Source organism: Acomys russatus, chromosome 4 (assembly GCF_903995435.1).
Source record: "Acomys russatus chromosome 4, mAcoRus1.1, whole genome shotgun sequence".
Classification (NCBI taxonomy): Eukaryota; Metazoa; Chordata; class Mammalia; order Rodentia; family Muridae; genus Acomys; species Acomys russatus.
Window position 1 is genome coordinate 46,661,746 of NC_067140.1, and position 18,080 is coordinate 46,679,825.

At 39.8% G+C, this 18,080-nt stretch overlaps 1 protein-coding gene across 1 annotated transcript in view; it reads left to right on the forward strand.

Annotated features, from left to right (window-relative positions):
• Positions 1–12,616, forward strand: part of Bdnf (brain derived neurotrophic factor) — a 30,479-nt gene extending 17,863 nt beyond the window's left edge. The window contains 1 exon segment of the mRNA XM_051144303.1: positions 10,829–12,616. Coding sequence (XP_051000260.1) covers positions 10,829–11,596 — 768 coding nt within the window. The 3' untranslated portion in view covers positions 11,597–12,616.
• Positions 12,617–18,080: the final 5,464 nt, after the last annotated feature.

Here is an 18,080-nt window from a genome sequence, read left to right on the forward strand (position 1 = left end):
TCAAAAGTATATATTTAAGTACAGTTTAGTTGTAAGTTTAGTTTAGAAGTGCTCATCACTTTCAAAGCTATCGTTTTCTTCCATAAAAATTCCACCTATAGGGCTATAGAGATCGCTCAGCCATTAAGAACACTAGATGCTTTCCCAGAGAACCAGGGTTCAATTCCCAGCACCCATAAGGTGGCTCACGACCTTGGAACTTCCCAGTTCTAAGAGAATTGGATGCCCTGTGTTGACCTTTGTGGGTACCAGGCATGCACTGTTTGACAGGCATAAATGCAAGAAAAACACACATAGATAAAATAAAATGAGATAATTTTAAAAATCCCACCCATGTAATTGATGAACATCTGTCACTACACATGATGCTTACGTGATAAGGTTATAGGTTGTGTAATACAGGGTGAGTTGGTAAAACTTAATCATACTAATTGAAATTAACAATATTTGTCTACCACATATGAGATTCTGGCAAATAATGCATTGTTAAATCTAATTTTGGTGAATGGTAGCAAATCTTTCATGGACTTCTGAAAAAAGTAAAATCCTACTTTTAAAAGATTTTACTTCTTGATTGTCAGCTGCCAGTTGGGTCTTATAATTAAAAATAGCTGCTCTGCAGGATATGTAGAAATGCATGTTTGATATGTAAGCATGGTAAGAGTGCCTGGTGCTGAGGCTTGTTATCTAGAGTCATGTGCCACTTAGGTAAAGGAGAAGGGCAGGGATGAACAGGTCTTTCTAGGGGACTATAGCAGTCAGGGACCTCCACTGGTCAAGAGGAACAAGAGGTTGCCTGAGACACTGTTAGTGGCAGCCCATAGGACCTCTGGAAGGGTGGCCACTGTGCCTAAGGTCAGGATGTCAAGGTAGAGAGTTCTCTACCCAGATCTCGTCTTTGTATAAGATTATTTTTTATTCCTTTTGCCCAAATCCAACAGATCATTTCAGTTGATACTAAGACTTATGGTTCATACTTTAACCAAACCTTCCCCCAAATAATGTGGTAACGGTGCCAACATAAAAACTACTGACTCATTCAGTAGCTAGAGAATCTGGTTGACATAACGTACTCTACAACTCACTCTGGGTAAGGAATCCTGAGGGAAGGGTCAGTCTCTGTCCTATGGAACAAGTGGTCTTGTTTTGCATCAAAAGAAAGGTAAGTCTCCTACTAATAGAAAAAAATCATTGTTTATTTTTTGTTTATGTCAGGAGAAGGGAGTTAAAATAAGGTAACAGAAGACTGGTATTCTATCAAAGATATGTGTAAATTTGTCTGTCAAATTAATGATTCAGAAAAAAATACACATTTTTCTCATGATACTAACCTATACTTCTTGTTACAGGCTCATCAAATTTTTCAGTTATTTTAGTATCATTAAATAAGGTGTCACTTATTGCCATGCAAAAACCAGAGGTTAGTATACTCTGATATCAAAGACTATGTTTTATAGAAAATTATATTAGGGCTTTCAGAGAGACAGAACCAATGTAGATATAGGTGTTTGAACACAGACATATTACAGAAGTTAGCATTTATGTCTCTGAAGGGAAAGGGGCACCGTAAGTGGTTTTCTGCAAGCTGTAGTCCCTGTTGTGCTGTAGCACGGCTTGGTCCATGTCTGAAGGCCCGAGAGCCTGAGGATACACTCATACAAGTCCAAAGAGCTGGTAGGTCTGACGGCTAGCATCAGAATTTGTGTTTATATGACCATGAATCTTGGAAATGAAGAGTATAAAACAGTTGTCAGGAGGAAAGTGATTCAATTGTCCTTCCTCTCTTGTTCTGTCTGAGCACCAACCAATGATACAGATCATGTCCACCCACAACTGAGGACACGCTTTTTCACTGCATCCACCAATATTCTGACAGTTTCTTCTGGAAACACAATCACACCCCCAAGCAACATTATTCAATCAAATTAACACCTAAATTTAACTCTTACTCAAGTGTATTTGAACATCTTGAGACCCAAATAGTTTAAACATTACATTTTGAAGGTATTTCTAAAAGTTTTGAAACACTTGCATTATCTGATATTGCTTTCAAAAATCACTTATTAGCTTTAGTAAAGCTGACATACAGCTAAGTAGGTGAATATCTGTAATGAACACTATATTTTTCCATTTTAATTATGAATTTCAACTTTAATTATTTTCTTTGAGGAATGTGTGAGTGTCTTTAATGTTGTCTTATTTTTTATTTGGTTATTCTTGATTTGGCAATACATGAGAAAATAACATGGAAATGATATAGATATGGATGAAACAAACTAGTACCTTTATTGTAAGGCTAACCTTCTTCTGGAATCTAGGTTCTGAATCTAGGTTCTGACCTTGTTCTATCAAGGGAACCACACTGAGTGGATGAGTTGATTAAAAACTCTGGTCCTCTTTTCTTCAGCACAAAATGGGGATAATTATAGTTACCTGCACCTCTTGGGTCCTATGAGTCTTAATTACTTAATATTTGCAAAGCACTTGGAGATCTTTGAATTAAAAGTGCTGAGCCATAGAACCAAAGTTTAGCACAATTATAATTGGAATGAAAGTTTAGTTTCTCCCCATCTCCTTCTCTCTGTGTCCCTTTCTCTTGCCAATGGAGACATTCCTGATAGCTGCTTCTTAATGCTGCCTACCTCTGTAACCACTTCCCGTTTGGAAACATATTTCAATAAATAGATTGATCCAGATGCATAATTCTACATGTGCAACTATGTAGTATTTATTTTCAGAGCTCACCATTCAATAGGAGTACAATTATTGAATTCATTTATTTCTTCTAGTCTGACACTCTTTGGAGTCTTTCGGGTACAGCGTTAAATAGCCCTCTTTGCTCAGAAACTCATTCTGGCTCTTCAGTGCCACAAAGCAGCATCCAATCTCGCCATCATCCTTAGAACTTTGTGGAGTTGGGTGATTGGTTTTGTTTGTTGCCACCTCCAGTCCACAGCTCTTCTCTTCATATGCTGACGCCAATCCTTCTGTCACCTCTAACCCATTCAGCAGCCAATCATCATCCAATGCTGTCTTAGTCAGAGAGCTCTGAATTCCATGAAATCTTGACAAAGCATTTCTTTTGTTTTTGTTTTTGTTTTTTTTTTTAATTTGGAAATAGAATCTTTCTTCTTGTAAAAATTTTATTTACTCATTCTCTGGATCATCATGATTATTCTCTTCCCTTCCCTCCCTCCCTCCCTCCCTTCCTCCCTCCCTCCTTCCCTCTCCACCCTCTCTCTTTCTCATTACACATTGGTCATACCTCCTTCTTAAACTATGTAAATAGAAAATAGATTCTTCTTATTATAACTGAACAAAGAGAAGTAAGGTTGATATATGGATGTGGTGAAATCAGACACAAGTTAAACATTTTAATGTTATTTTACAGATTTTCATTAATGTGGTTTTAATAGGTTTGTACCCTGTATCATAGAATTAAACACTGATTGATCTTCCATTAACATTGTTGTTATCCTTGCTAGTTATAGAACTCTCTAAAGTGAGCTACCCTGTCATTAAGCTGTGTTTTCTTTAGTTACATCCTTATATAGAAAAGCCAAAGGGATTAGGAGTAGACAGAGCTCTCACCGCCATTTTCCAGATTTGCCTGTATGGTTATTTGATTCTTCTCAATTTTGACCATGAAAATTTAGTTCTAACATGACTAACTTAAAAGAGAAAAAAAAATATTTTGGCTTACACTTAAAATGTTTCACTTCATGCTCAGCTGGCCCACTGCTTCTAGGCCTCTACAAGGCAGAAAATCACATAGTCCTTACTTCCTACCTCACCCCATTGACAATTTAATTAATTAATCTATCAGTGGATATACCATTAATGAGATCAGAGCCCTCATGATCTATTCACTAAAAGCTTCACCTCTACACATAGCTGTGTGAGGACCAAGTCTTCAACTCACGAGAGGAAGATCTAAATCATGACGAAGATTTAAAACAGTTCTACTGCTATCTTTATGGTACTAGCTTTAAAAAGTTGGCCTCTGTGATATGTATGGCTGGAGAAAATGATGCCTAAGTTTTATAAGCTCCATCTTTGTCATTCCCTTTCTTTTCCCTGTGATTAACAGTCTAAAATTGGCATTATGTTCTGGTAGCAAAGGCTTGTGTGAGGAGACAATGATATATTAGTTTTGTGACATTTGACAGAGTACTTCTAAGAAGTGAAAATTGGGGTAACTGTGTTGTGGGATCATATTAACTGTCTGCTCTTTGTGACAATGCACTTTGATGAAGATCATGAACGTTCTGTAATCTTTCATACAACACAGGTTACTGTGGTACTGCAGTAAAGGAGCAAGCTGTCACGCACATTCTTCTGGTCAGATGTTTAGGCCTTCTGAGTCATGATTCTAACTAACCTTTCTTTTCACCTTATTGTTGTTGATGATGATAATGTAGCACACAATATATTGACTTCACTGAGATGGGGCTAAGAAAGTCTTCCTAGAACTCTATAGGTATGGTGGAATTGATTGCTGTTAAGCCTTGGGGAAAAAACCAGCATCAATAAAGTAAATCTAAGCAGAGATAGACTAATCATCTATTTAGCAGCACTACATGACCCCTTTTATCTTCAGATGATGAGACTTATCTTGAGCTGTATAGGCTTTTGGTGACATCAGAGGTATCTAAGAGTAAATGTTGGGAGGAAGAAAGATTTACTAGAAGTTTCAACCAATGGCTGGCATGGGCATAGTGGAGAGAAGCTTCTCATCTATGGCATCCAGAGAGCAAACAGAAAGGGACCAAGGACAGAATACCCTTCTCAGGTGTCTCCCATTGACTGCTTTCTGTAACAAGACTATACTTCTTAAAGTCCTCACCACTTTCCAAAATAACAATACCAGCCGAGCACTGAGCCCTAAACATGAAAATCTGTAGGGAACACTTCATATTTCATATTCAAAGCATAGCAGGAACCCTCGCTAGTTTTTATGATTTCCTCACACAGTGTATTAAATCACGCACTGAAGAATTTAGAATACAAACAGGAAACTAGGTGGCAGGGATGCCGAATTCTGCTATCATTATTATTACTTTTAGCACTGGCTACTACCCATTCACTGATCCACAGGAAACAGTTGTAAATGGCTGTAAGTTTTAGTGTTGTTTGCTTTTTAATCACTCAAAGTTTCATTAAAACGCAAGAAGTTTTTGGTAGGTGATAAGCATCAACCTCAGAGTTTAAAATTTGTGATTATAATTTGCCTAATATATATTATATTAAAAGTTACCAATACTTTACATAGAAATTTTAGTGTATTCAAATGATGTTTTCTTATGAAAAATGACATTAGAGCCCTTCTTTCTCTTGGCTTGGCTTAATAAATGGGTGTTTATAGATTCTTACTTTTAATTTTTCTTTGTGAGCATTATGAGAAATAAGACATGATCCCTCTCCTTAGAGAACTTTTTTCTTACAGACGAATGGCCATAACTAGTAAATACTTTTAAATGGCAGATGGGGAGGGCATGAAGTATCAAATACAATACTAGTGTAGAATAGAAAAGAATAAAGAAAACACTGTGTGCTGGAGTAATTAGAGTAGGTATAGCAAATTTTAGTGCTTAAATAGGGTCATGAAAAAGATGACCAAGACTCAGTTTTCTTGAGATAGAGAGGAGAGAATGCTATTTGCAGAGAAAATCAAATAATTTCTAGTGATGAAAAAGGACACCAGAGACTCTGGCCTGATCACTAGAAAATTTTTGTGTAAGAGAATAATATAGGTGTGCTTTGTCAGGAGATTGATAGGGAAGAATGGGTGTCCCACGCAACAAGGAGACATTATGGTCAAAAAAATGAGATAATAAAGACTGGGCCAGTTTGGTGGCAGTGTAGTGGAGAAAAAAGTGTTGGGGTATAGGTTTAAATGGAGACATTGGCAAAATGCCTTTACCAACTAGATTTGGAGTCTAAACGGGAAACATGTAATCAAACTTTACATCAAACTGTATTCTGAATATTTTAGTCAACTCCAGGATCACCCAATGTATCAGGAATCCATGGTTAAAAAAATAAAGTACAGCTTGGCATGATGATACCTGTCGATATTCCCAACACTTTAGAAGCTGGGGCAGGAGGATTGAGACTGGAGCCAGGTCCATCCTGGGGTACATAGCAAGAAACATGCAATAGACAGGCAAAGTAGGTCATGCCATTGTGCTCACAGAAAGGATTGAGTTGCTCTTCAAGGCATTTTCTAAAGCCTTGTCAGCAAATAGGTCAAAAGAACTGCTGAAGTACCACTCGGAGGGTGCGAGAGAGGAGTGGGGCTGGATGTATTACCACCTAGCTAATCACCGAATCTATTTAGATGCTCAGCATGGAGTAGTACCTACATGTAGACTCAGAGTGAAAGCCAACTCATATTTACTCAGAAGCCAATTGTTTGCTTGGAATTTGTGTATGGAATTGATGAGATGATGATACACAAAGCATTAATTAATTTTCTTATCAGCACATTCAGAATAAAATCAATAAATGGGACACATGAAAGGCTGAGGAGACTTCTTTAAATATAAAAAAGGTATCACTAAAAGACGAATTAGTATAATAGTAATAAAACAAATTTCTAATTCTGTCACTAAGATGCCTCAGTAATTCCAGCCATTTAGTAAATGCTTACTAAATATGCATCTCATTACTTCTAAAATTCACTTTTTTGTGTATGTGTGTGTGTGTGTGTATGTATTTCAACATTTCAAGTTGGATTGTATTCTCCTGTAGATATCATCTTCCTGTTCTTGGCTAGCCAGTCACAACTACCACTGCCATCACCCTTTTCCTTTGCTTGTCTATTTTGTGTATGCACCAAAGTTATATAGGGTGAATTATGTCCAAATAAGTCTAAAAGAACTCTGTTAGTAAAAAAAAAAATCAGTCTCAGAAAAATTGAAAAAGCAAAGTTTAAAAGCATAGTTTCATTCTCAGTGGAACATAAATTGGTGGGTTTTTTAACATATATGGATGGTGTGTGTGTGTGTGTGTGTGTGTGTGTGTGTGTGTGTGTGTGTGTGTGTGTGTGACTTGTATACAGTGCCTATAGAGGCCAGAAGAGGGCATTGGGTCTCCTGGAACTGGAGTTACCGTTATGAGCTTCTATGTGGTTTCTAGGAACTGAACTGGGTCCTCTGCAAGAGTGCTTTTAATGGCTATCTCTCCAGCCTCAAACTTGTGTACTTTTAAGTGAAAAGTATCTTAGATTTGATGAAATGTGGTATAACAATAGCTGGTAATGGAAAATCTTCACCAATGTGCTGTAGATAACTGAAATATTTGTTTATTTATTTATGAGATAGGACCTCACTGTGCATCCCTGGTTGGCATGAAACCCACTACATAGAATAGGCTGGCCTCAAACTCACAAAGATCCACTTGTCCCTGTCTCCTGAGTTCTGAGATGAAAAGCACACTCCAATATAAAATAGTTTAAATATGTATTATTCCATTGGCCTGAGTTTGAAGAGCCCCTCAAGCTCTTTGAACGTGGACTTTGTGTATTAGAAGGAAAGATGCCCTCAGTAGTATGAGCACTACATGCCCAGACCAGAAACCTCCATGCATGATCCATTCCTGAAATGGTGCTGGATACAGAATACTCCTAAAACTTTAAATAGGAGTAGGATTAACAGGTGCTGTTTTTTTTTTCCCTCAAACCAATTTGCCTTTCTAACTTAAAATCACTATGTGGTCCAAGCAGTCAGTATCTCTCTCTCTCCTGTCTCTCTCTCTCCTGTCTCTCTTTCTCTCTCTCTCTCTCTCTCTCTCTCTCTCTCTCTCTGAAAATTTATAGCTCTCTTATTAGCAATAACAACCTTATTATTCATATTGCACTTCTGCTAGTCAGTAGCACAAAACATACAGGCAAGCAAACATAAATAGTTGTTACTCTCCTCTGAGTAATTTAAAAACTGCTACTGACTCATCGTCACCAGGCTAAAGGCTGCAAAGAGAGTCTGTAGAACACAGTGACAACAACTCCTAGGACACAGAGAGGCAAGTGGCTCAAGACCTTTTGGCTGAGGGTGAGGTGCTTACCAAGTGGTGGAGTCCTGCATAGAACAGGGCAACCGTCTTTGGGCAGGGGACCTAACCTCCTCAGGGAGGGGTTGTGAGCCTCCTTCAGAGGAATGCTGCACTAGTCTCAAGCCATCCTCTGCACTGTGACTGTGAAATGCTGTCCCTCTCACTTTCATTCCTGTCTGACTGCTTGGGGGAGCTGGCTCTTTGGGCAACATCCTCTTGGTGTGGCTGTTGTGTGGAGGCTGTGCACATATATGAAGTCTGCAACTGTTGTGTGCCTTTCTCTCCTGAGGAAAAGAATCTCAAGATAATGTTCATGTCAGTGTAGATTTGGGGAGACCCTGAATGTCCCGCTTTGGTGACAACTCCCACAGCATGTGCTGCTTACCGCTCTCTCTGCTACCTATTTGGGGTAACACACTGGATTGCTGCCCTCTTCCCCTTGCTAGGCTGTCTTCCCAAGCTGTTCTGAATGTGTTTGCCATTATGCAAACTGAAGGTGAATATATTTGGACATTTGCATTGGGGGTGATATAAAGCCTCTTGGTAGTAGAATATGCTATCTCTTTCAAAAGTGGGCAAATAGAAACTTTGATTTTTTGTACTAGGGTCTTGGGCCATTGCTGCATTGTGCCCTTGTGGCTGGAGGTAGGTTGTTTCTGTGTTCAGAAACACATCATGGGCAGAAGCACATTTCCTTTCCTGTGGATTTACCCAGCATAATGAGTAGTGTGTGTGTATGTCTTTACAAGTCCATGTTCTTGAGCTGAAAAGTACAAGTGAAGTTAGCGTGTTAGTGAGCAGGGTGCTACTCATTTCTGCTAAGGGGCACAGGCGGCCGGTAAGAAGCGGAAGGCGGCCACCACGGGAGGAACCGGGGGGGGCCGGAGGGAGGGGGAAGGGGGGGGGTAGGCCAGGGGAAGGGGGGGGGAGAGCAGGCGGAGAGAGGCAAAGCGAAAGGCGGGCCAAACGGAAGAAGGCGGAACGAGGGGGGCAGGGAAGATCGCGGGGAGGAAACGCGAAAGGCACAGAAAGAGGACTAGCGGCAGGGCCAAAGGGGGGGAAAGACGACGCAGCGGGGGAAAGGTACGGCAACTCACAGGACACACACACACACACACACACACATATACACCCCAAACACACACACAATACCACACATACACACACACGCCACAATACACACACACCACACACACACACCACACATACACACCACACGCACACACATACCATACACACACCACACACACACATACACACCACACCATACATACACACACACACACACACATACACACCACACATACACACACACCACACACACACACATACACACACACCACACATACACACACACCACACACACACACATACACACCACACACACTCACACCACACACACATACACACCATACATACACACACACCACACACACACATACACACACCACACATGCACACCACATACACACATCACACACACACCACACATACCACAGACCACACACACGCTACACACACACCACACACACTACACATACACCACACACACCACACATACACACACACACACACACACACACACATACACACACACACACATACACACACACACACACACACACACACACACACACACACACACACACACACACAGAAAGAGAGAGGGGGGTGGAATTCTTCGGTTAGCCAAAGCAAGCCATCAGAGTAAATGCCTTCAGACAGTTGGGCGTCATGACTGCCATCTATATGTACAAAGCACTGGTGCTGGCTTGAATGCTTTCAGTGCTGACTATTCCCACTGTCTCTTAAGAGATACATTGTTTTTATATTGGCCTCCCACACATCATTAAAACAAATCTATTGAAAATGATCCCCAGCACTCGGGAGGCAGTGGCAGGTGGATTACAGTAAATTCGAGGTCAGCTTGAACTACAAAGCAAGCCCAGGACAGCCAAGGCTAATGCAGAGAGACTCTGTCTCAAAAAAACAAAAACAACAACAACAAACAAAAAACAAAAACAACAACAAAAAAAAAAGATAAGAAAGCGAATTGTTTGGAAATAAGAAAAATCTTTTCAGACATAGTAGAACCTTATAGATGGAATCTCTAGTTCCACATCTGAAGTTTCTTCATGACACCAGTCAAGTCCTGTGTGGCCTTAAGCTTCTTTATCTGCAAAACACAGTGGTCCAATGTACCATAACGTTGCCTATGGAGAGAAAAGGGCCCCTCCCTGCTCGCTGACTGCTGTTTCATCGTACTGTCCCTGCTTAGATTCCTCAGGGCTATGGAGACCCATCCCACCTTCAAGCCACTACTGTTTCCTTCACACCCTCCTCCTAAGGACTGTGCTGCTGACTTGAAAGGAAGATTACTATTCCACTTGCAGTTGTTGCTTAGTAACATTTGTGATTGTGTTTCTGGTGACAGCATGTGCAGAGATCATTAAAAATTAAACTCCCAAAGCTGCTAAAGCAGGAGGAAGTGGGAGCCGTGAAACCACCATTGTGTTCACTTGCTTAGAAACCATTTACTCTCAGGCTTACGTGTAAATCTTGGGAAAAACATTGCATATCTCTGGTTTATATTAAGCTACATAAAGCACACTGACTGACAGTGATGTGTGTCCCTTGCAGCTGGAGTGGATCACTAAGGAAAACAAAAGCAAAAACAAAAAACCCTGCAGAATGAGCTGGAATTACAATCAGCGTGGTATCCCCGAAAAAGCAAGCTCTAACCTGTTCTGTGTCTGTCTCTGCTTCCTTCCCACAGTTCCACCAGGTGAGAAGAGTGATGACCATCCTTTTCCTTACTATGGTTATTTCATACTTCGGTTGCATGAAGGCTGCGCCCATGAAAGAAGCAAACGTCCACGGACAAGGCAACTTGGCCTACCCAGGTGTGCGGACCCATGGGACTCTGGAGAGCGTGAATGGGCCCAGAGCAGGTTCGAGAGGTATGACGACATCACTAGCTGACACTTTTGAACATGTGATCGAAGAGCTGCTGGATGAGGACCAAAAGGTTCCGCCCAACGAAGAAAACCATAAGGATGCGGACTTATACACTTCCCGGGTGATGCTCAGCAGTCAAGTGCCTTTGGAGCCTCCTCTGCTCTTTCTGCTGGAGGAATACAAAAATTACCTGGATGCCGCAAACATGTCTATGAGGGTTCGGCGCCACTCCGACCCTGCCCGCCGTGGGGAGCTGAGCGTGTGTGACAGTATTAGCGAGTGGGTCACAGCAGCAGATAAAAAGACTGCAGTGGACATGTCAGGTGGGACGGTCACAGTCCTGGAGAAAGTCCCGGTATCAAAAGGCCAACTGAAGCAATATTTCTACGAGACCAAGTGTAACCCCATGGGTTACACGAAGGAAGGCTGCAGGGGCATAGACAAAAGGCACTGGAACTCGCAATGCCGAACTACCCAGTCGTATGTTCGGGCACTTACTATGGATAGCAAAAAGAGAATTGGCTGGCGGTTCATAAGGATAGACACTTCCTGTGTATGTACACTGACCATTAAAAGGGGAAGATAGTGGATTTATGTTGTATAGATTATATTGAGACAAAATTATCTATTTGTATATATACATAACAGGGTAAATTATTCAGTTAAGAAAAAATAATTTTATGAACTGCATGTATAAATGAAGTTTATACAGTACAGTGGTTCTACAATCTATTTATTGGACATATCCATGACCAGAAAGGAAACAGTCATTTGCGCACAACTTTAAAAATCTGCATTACATTCCTCGATAATGTTGTGGTTTGTTGCCGTTGCCAAGAATTGAAAACAAAAAGTAAAAAAAAAATTAATAAATTGCATGCTGCTTTAATTGTGAATTGATAATAAACTGTCCCTCTTTCAGAAAACAGACAAAAAAAAAACAAAAAACAAAAAACAAAAACACAAAACAAAAAAAAAACAAATCTGAACCAAAACATTCCGTTTACATTTTAGACACTAAGTATATTCGTTCTTGTTAGTATTCTGTTTTACTGCTTTCGACTTCTGATAGCGTTGGAATTAGAACAATGTTAAGGTGCTGTCGTCATTGCTTTACTGGCTTAGGGAATGGGGGACGGGAGGGGGATATTTCTGTTTGTTTTGTGTTTTATTTTGTTTGTTTGTTTGTTTTGTTTTTTAGTTCCACCAGGAGTAGGGATGGAGAAAATTTCTTCAGTATCCATTCCGGTCGATAAAACGTTATATTTGTATGTTGTAAAGATGTTTGCAAAATCCAAGCAGATGACTGGAAAATGAATAAAAATTAAGGCAACTGAACAAAGTGCTCACACTCCACTGCCCATGATGTCTCCCTCTGATCCCCCAGTTCACCCTTCTGGCAGGGGTCAGGGAAAGCTGCGTTTATTGGAAAGACCCACATTTGTTCGAAGCACACTCTTTCCTTCCCTCCTCCCCCTTGGGTCCCTTCTTTTTGTTTTATCTTAAGAAAGAAAATTATGTTCCGCGCTTTGAAATATTTTATAACTGCTATGAACAGATGAACAAAGTGTCATTTCATGGCACTCATGGAAAACAGTGATTTTTATTTATTCATTTATTTTGTTTTGGTTTGGGTTTTTGCCCTAAAGAGAAAAAAAAAAAAAAAAAAAAGAAGAAATAACCCAAACTATCCTCTTTTAAAATAAGGCATAAATATTGGGTAAATTGTAATAGGCGTAACAATTTTCTGCAGATAAAAGTTACTGTATACAGCCAGACACATAGATTAGAGCAGAAATCCACACTGCCACTGAAATGTGACTGACCCTGCAGAGGGTAAGCAGAGCTGACGTACCATTTCCTGGCAGTGCGGAAGGAATTTCTGAGTGGCCATCCTGAGGTCTAGGTGGAGGTCGGGAATGGTACTTGAGACATTCCTAAAGGAAAGCTCAAAAGCACCCTTCAGAGAAGGCTCTGCAGTGCTGCGTCAAGTTGCTTAGACCTCCTGCTTTAAGTGCCTACATTACCTAACAATGCTCAAGAGGTTCTCGATTGGAGAATCACACTCAAACCCTCTTATGGCCTCCGTCCCATTCCTAAATGGTCGTGTATAAAGTTGGATTAACCTGGAGTGGGTTTGGATCCAAACATGGTATCCGTGATGATGAGATTAATGCAATGTGATAAAAAAAAAAAAAAAAAAAAAAGATATTTGCTATAAAGATACTTAATTTGCTTTGAACCTAGACTTGGAGAAGCCTACATTTTATTTTTTGAGATTTTTTGGTAGAAGGAAAAAAAAAAAAAAAAAAAAAAAAAAAAAAAAAAGCACAGGAAAAGGCACCAAAACTCAGGCTGAATGATCAGCATCTGTAAAGGCTAGAAGTCCTGTACAGAGACCCCACTTGTGAAGCTGCTTTTACTATGGTAAGAGCACAGGAGGATGTTTTGCTTCAGCGAAGAGCACAGAAACCTCCTGCCAATTCTGTCTGTTCATCACAAGGGTCCCTTCTGTACTTTGTCTTTGGAGTTAGGAGAAGTCAAGGTGGTAGAATGAATAAATGGACCCAGTGAGAATTAGCGCTCAGCCCATTTCCCTCTTCAGGCTTTTTCCAAGCGTGAATGTGTTAGTGGTTACTTACCTGGATTCCTGAGCAACCGGAAAAAGAGGCAAACAGTTGTTTCATCTTAGGAGGGGAAAGGATGGACAAACGTGGATGTCCACTGTGACTCAGGGAGTGAAGACACCATCAGCAAACAGTTTCTTTTTGTCTAGTCTTTCCTTTAGTTATAGCCTGTCTTTTGGAGTACCACTGAATACCCTGTCTTTGAAGAAAGACTTTATATAGTATAGATTGTTTTGTGCCGTTTGACAACATTAATCTTTGTCATTGTTTTTTAACCTATTAAGGAATGCTTGGGATATCTGCTATATGTTAACTTTTTGCAGCTGCATTCTGAGAGACATTAGTCAAACAAACAAAAGGATCCCCATCACAATCTCACAGTATTGCAAGGGCCAGGCCTGTTAAGTGGCTTCACGGAGACACTCAGCAATTGTGTGGTCAGTGGCTCGCTCTCTTACCCACTAAGATACATCATAGTTTCATGTTGGTGGTTTATGTTGACCTGAGATTTATTTGTTAAAATCTCCCTTTTCGTTTCTGTTCGTTCTGGTTCTGGTTCTGTTCTGTTCTGTTTTGTTTTTTAAAGTCTTGCTGTGGTCTCTTTTTGGCAGAAATGTTTCATGCATGGCAGCAGGCCTGTTGCTTTTTTATAGTGATTCCCATTGAAACTGTAAGTAAATGTCTGTGGCCTTGTTCTCTCTATGGTAAAGATATTATTCACCATGTAAAAGAAAAAAAATATTTATTGTATTTTAGTATATTTATATAATTATGTTATTGAAAAAAATTGGCATTAAAACTTAACCACATCAGAAGCCTATTGTAAAATACAGGTTCTATTTAAGTGTACTAATTAACATATAATATATGTTTTAAATATAGAATTTTTAATGTTTTTAAATATATTTTCAAAGTACATAAAATCTGGGGGTTCTGGGTTTTTTCTCTTCACTGTAAAATATGAAAATGTGTTTTATTATAAATACATGTGTTCCTCGCTTTAAGACCAACTTGACTAGTGGTAGCAAATGAACAGTGTCCACACAAGAATCAGATTTCAAAGCTTGGGGAGGCCAATCCTATAGTCCGTAAGCTTCGGAGAAGCTCCAGGATTGGGCCTGTCTTCTGTGGTAGAAGATGGGAGTGTTCTAGGACACTTGAAACTTTTCCCCTTTGAAATGATATACTCTCATCAAATACCAAATCATGCATCCTAGCAACACCAGGATCCATGAATCAGGACTGGCAGGCTCTATTTGATTATAAAATAACTTTAAAAAAAATCAAAGTAGGTTTGCTTAGGGCTAATGAGAACAAATTGGCTCAAATTTAGAAAGTCAATGACTGAAAACCCAGCAGAAATTCAATATTTGGAGACAGGTCATGTCCCCTCGGTTTGGAAGTGATGCCATTTGCAGCATGTGCTTGTATCCACTGCACTGATTTAATTTTTGCATGTGGAGCATGCAGATTTTATATCATAGTATCCATGATCTAACAGATTGCTACAATCTCTAAAAAGATTTGCCTCCATGATGGCTGCCAAGCCGCTGGGTAATTTAGTTAAAGTGTTTAAAGTTATCACTAAATCTTAGGGAAATAAATGGAAAGATTTTAAATTATAGAAAGGGCCATTAAGGAAGAAAGCATCTGTTCTGACTCCTAAGGCTCCCTATTCAAGCACTGACAGCCCATCCCAGAGAGTGGTGAACTATGTCCATACAATGCATCATTTCTATTTCGAACATACACACATGGTTTCCTCATGTACTGTCTTATAAATAAGGATCGGAAAGTCATAACAAGCACTGACGTGTGTGGTGTGTATGCAAGAGCAAATCAAATGAGATGAACAGCTCTAATCTGCCCAGTGCATTTGCAGAACTCTCTAACCTCTGAGAACACTCTTCCCCCTGTTCCCACCCCCGACAGCCAGCCATGACAACCCAGTCATAAAATCACAACTTTGCAAGACTTCAAGGCTTACCCAATTTTCATAGTTGACAAAGACCAAAATGGTTTTTTTTTTTTTTTTAATGAAAGGATAGAGTAACAAAAGGCAGAAGTTAAATAGGACCTCCATATTTGTGACATTAAATGGGTTTGGCAGATAGGATGAAGTTTTCATCAGTGCCAAAGGTCAGATTAAATGCATAGTTTACTTAGCCAACATCCAAGTCCACCTATATCCAGACTGTTGCTATGACCGCAAAAATGAGAGAAAAGGTGAGGTGAGAGGAACAACAACAAAATGGAAGCATTGCTAAATTACTCAAGTCGGAGTTTAGCAGGAGTAACCAGTTTGCACTGGACTAAACTTGTTTAATCATTAAGAGGCTTGAAAATTAGTTGCATAATGCGATCTGTTGCTTTCATCACATTAGTGAGCCTCTGGGGCCATTCTCTCTGTCTACGAAGTTCTTTTATCATCTATACCGATTTTTAATAATAATATCACAACTCTTGGTGAAAAATCTGAAGTAGGTCTTGTAATGAACAAGTGAAATTGTCCGCCGCTCACTGAAGTGATTAGCAGGCTCTAGAAAACAAGTCAGAACACCTCTGAACGGCAGCAATCGACACCGGGCCTTGCCTCAGTTCAGCCAGCGAGCAGCATTTATTTGTTACTCCTGTTCTAAGATCAAGAATGCTCCATAAGCCAGTCTCAATGAAATGTCCATATTTTAGTAAGCTACTTTTAACACAGCTAACTAAGGTTTAAAAGAAAACCACACACATGCATGCATACATACATACATACACACGTAGGTAGGTAAGGTGGAGTATTTAGTTTGGAAAGAACAAACATGGATCTGGTTAACTTTAACATGCCGACCAGAAAGATTAGTACCTGATGGGACCTGGGCCATTCTTTGAGCTGTGTGTTAACCTGTTGCCTTAAAGGTCTGTCGTTTGGTTTGGGAGGTTGAAGGGGAGTAGCTGTGCCTCTGGCTCCTTTTAGCTACTTTGAACTTTCTATAGCTGATGAACCAAGGATAGAGATTTGAATGGGTCACAGTCAGTGTCAAGCACCCAGCATGCCTAGACAGTCCAGCTAGTGAACGCCCCAGTTGCATCTCTATCACCAGTCTTTTGAACATCATCTACTTCCTTTTTATTATTATTAAAAATTTTGGCAAGTATTCTTTCTAGGAGAGAAAGTGCAAGTGCCTTACTTTTTAACATATGACTAAGTACAGTATATTATTTGAAGAATATGTTTACACATCAAAGAAGACAATACTGTGGCCTTTTACACATTCTGTCATTCATTAACAAAAATCTATTTATGTGGCATGACATAGAATTTCCATAAGCCTTTACTGCTGTTTCTTTTATAACTTGGTAAGCCACCATGTCAAAAGCTACTAATCTGACATTTGCATTTGGAAAACAACAGTTCTGCATGCTTGGGATGGCAGTAGCAACAAATTACTAAAAGCTACTAAAAAAAACTGTAAAAGCTAGTCTTATAATTCATAAATCAAACTGCACACGCACACACACTAAAACAGCCTTTGCATTTTTTTCTATATTTAAGTGTAAACTACTATTTGCTTTTAATCCTGAAATATGAAGAAAGTAGTTTCCTTCAGAAAAAAAAAATGTTTCCTTTTCATAAAAAGAGTCTCACACCAACTGCTGTAGTTAACGGCAGGATGTGTCTGAAGCACGTTAATGGCCAGAGTGAGTTGAAACAGCTTGAAGTGTCCACATTTCAAAAAGACATAGGGACACTTCTGCAGCCCTGTACTTTGCTGCTGTGTGTTTTTTCAAATCACTCCTTAGCAACAAGGAGCCACTCTGTATATAATGTATGAGCTAAGGGGAGATAGTTTTGTTTAGCTTACATGCTCACAATTTATATATATAAAAAAATTTTATCAAGCACAATAGTAAACATTCGATCTATTTAGTAGAGATGTGTCTATTCAACCAAGGCCCAATATTTAAGAAATTGTTGCTGAATTGGAAGTCAGTGCAGATCAGAAGGGGGAAATGGCAACAACATAAAAATAGACACGCTTAAACAACACTCTAAAACCTATTAAACAGTGTTCACCTGGTGGACATATTATTTTCCTACTGCAATAGTACAGTGAGTCCCAGACTCATCTCCCACCACCAGCAACAGGAGCATCTCTATAGGCTCTTTAGGAATGTACACTCTTGGGCCCTATTCTAGACTCTCAGACTGGGAGGCTTTGGGGCTACCCACAAGCCTAGTTAATGAGCATTCCAAGTGAGTCCTGAGTATCACAAGAAAGGGATTCCAGCACCCAGTCTACTACGTGTTTACTGGGTAACAGGGTGTTAGCATAGTCCAAGGGTTTGGAGCTGTGGCCTCTGATCCTGCCAGGACACTATCTTTCTCCAAGACTCCAGGCTCTCCCATCTTCAAATCATCTAGATTTCCACGTCTTGGAGTTCAAGAGCAGTGGA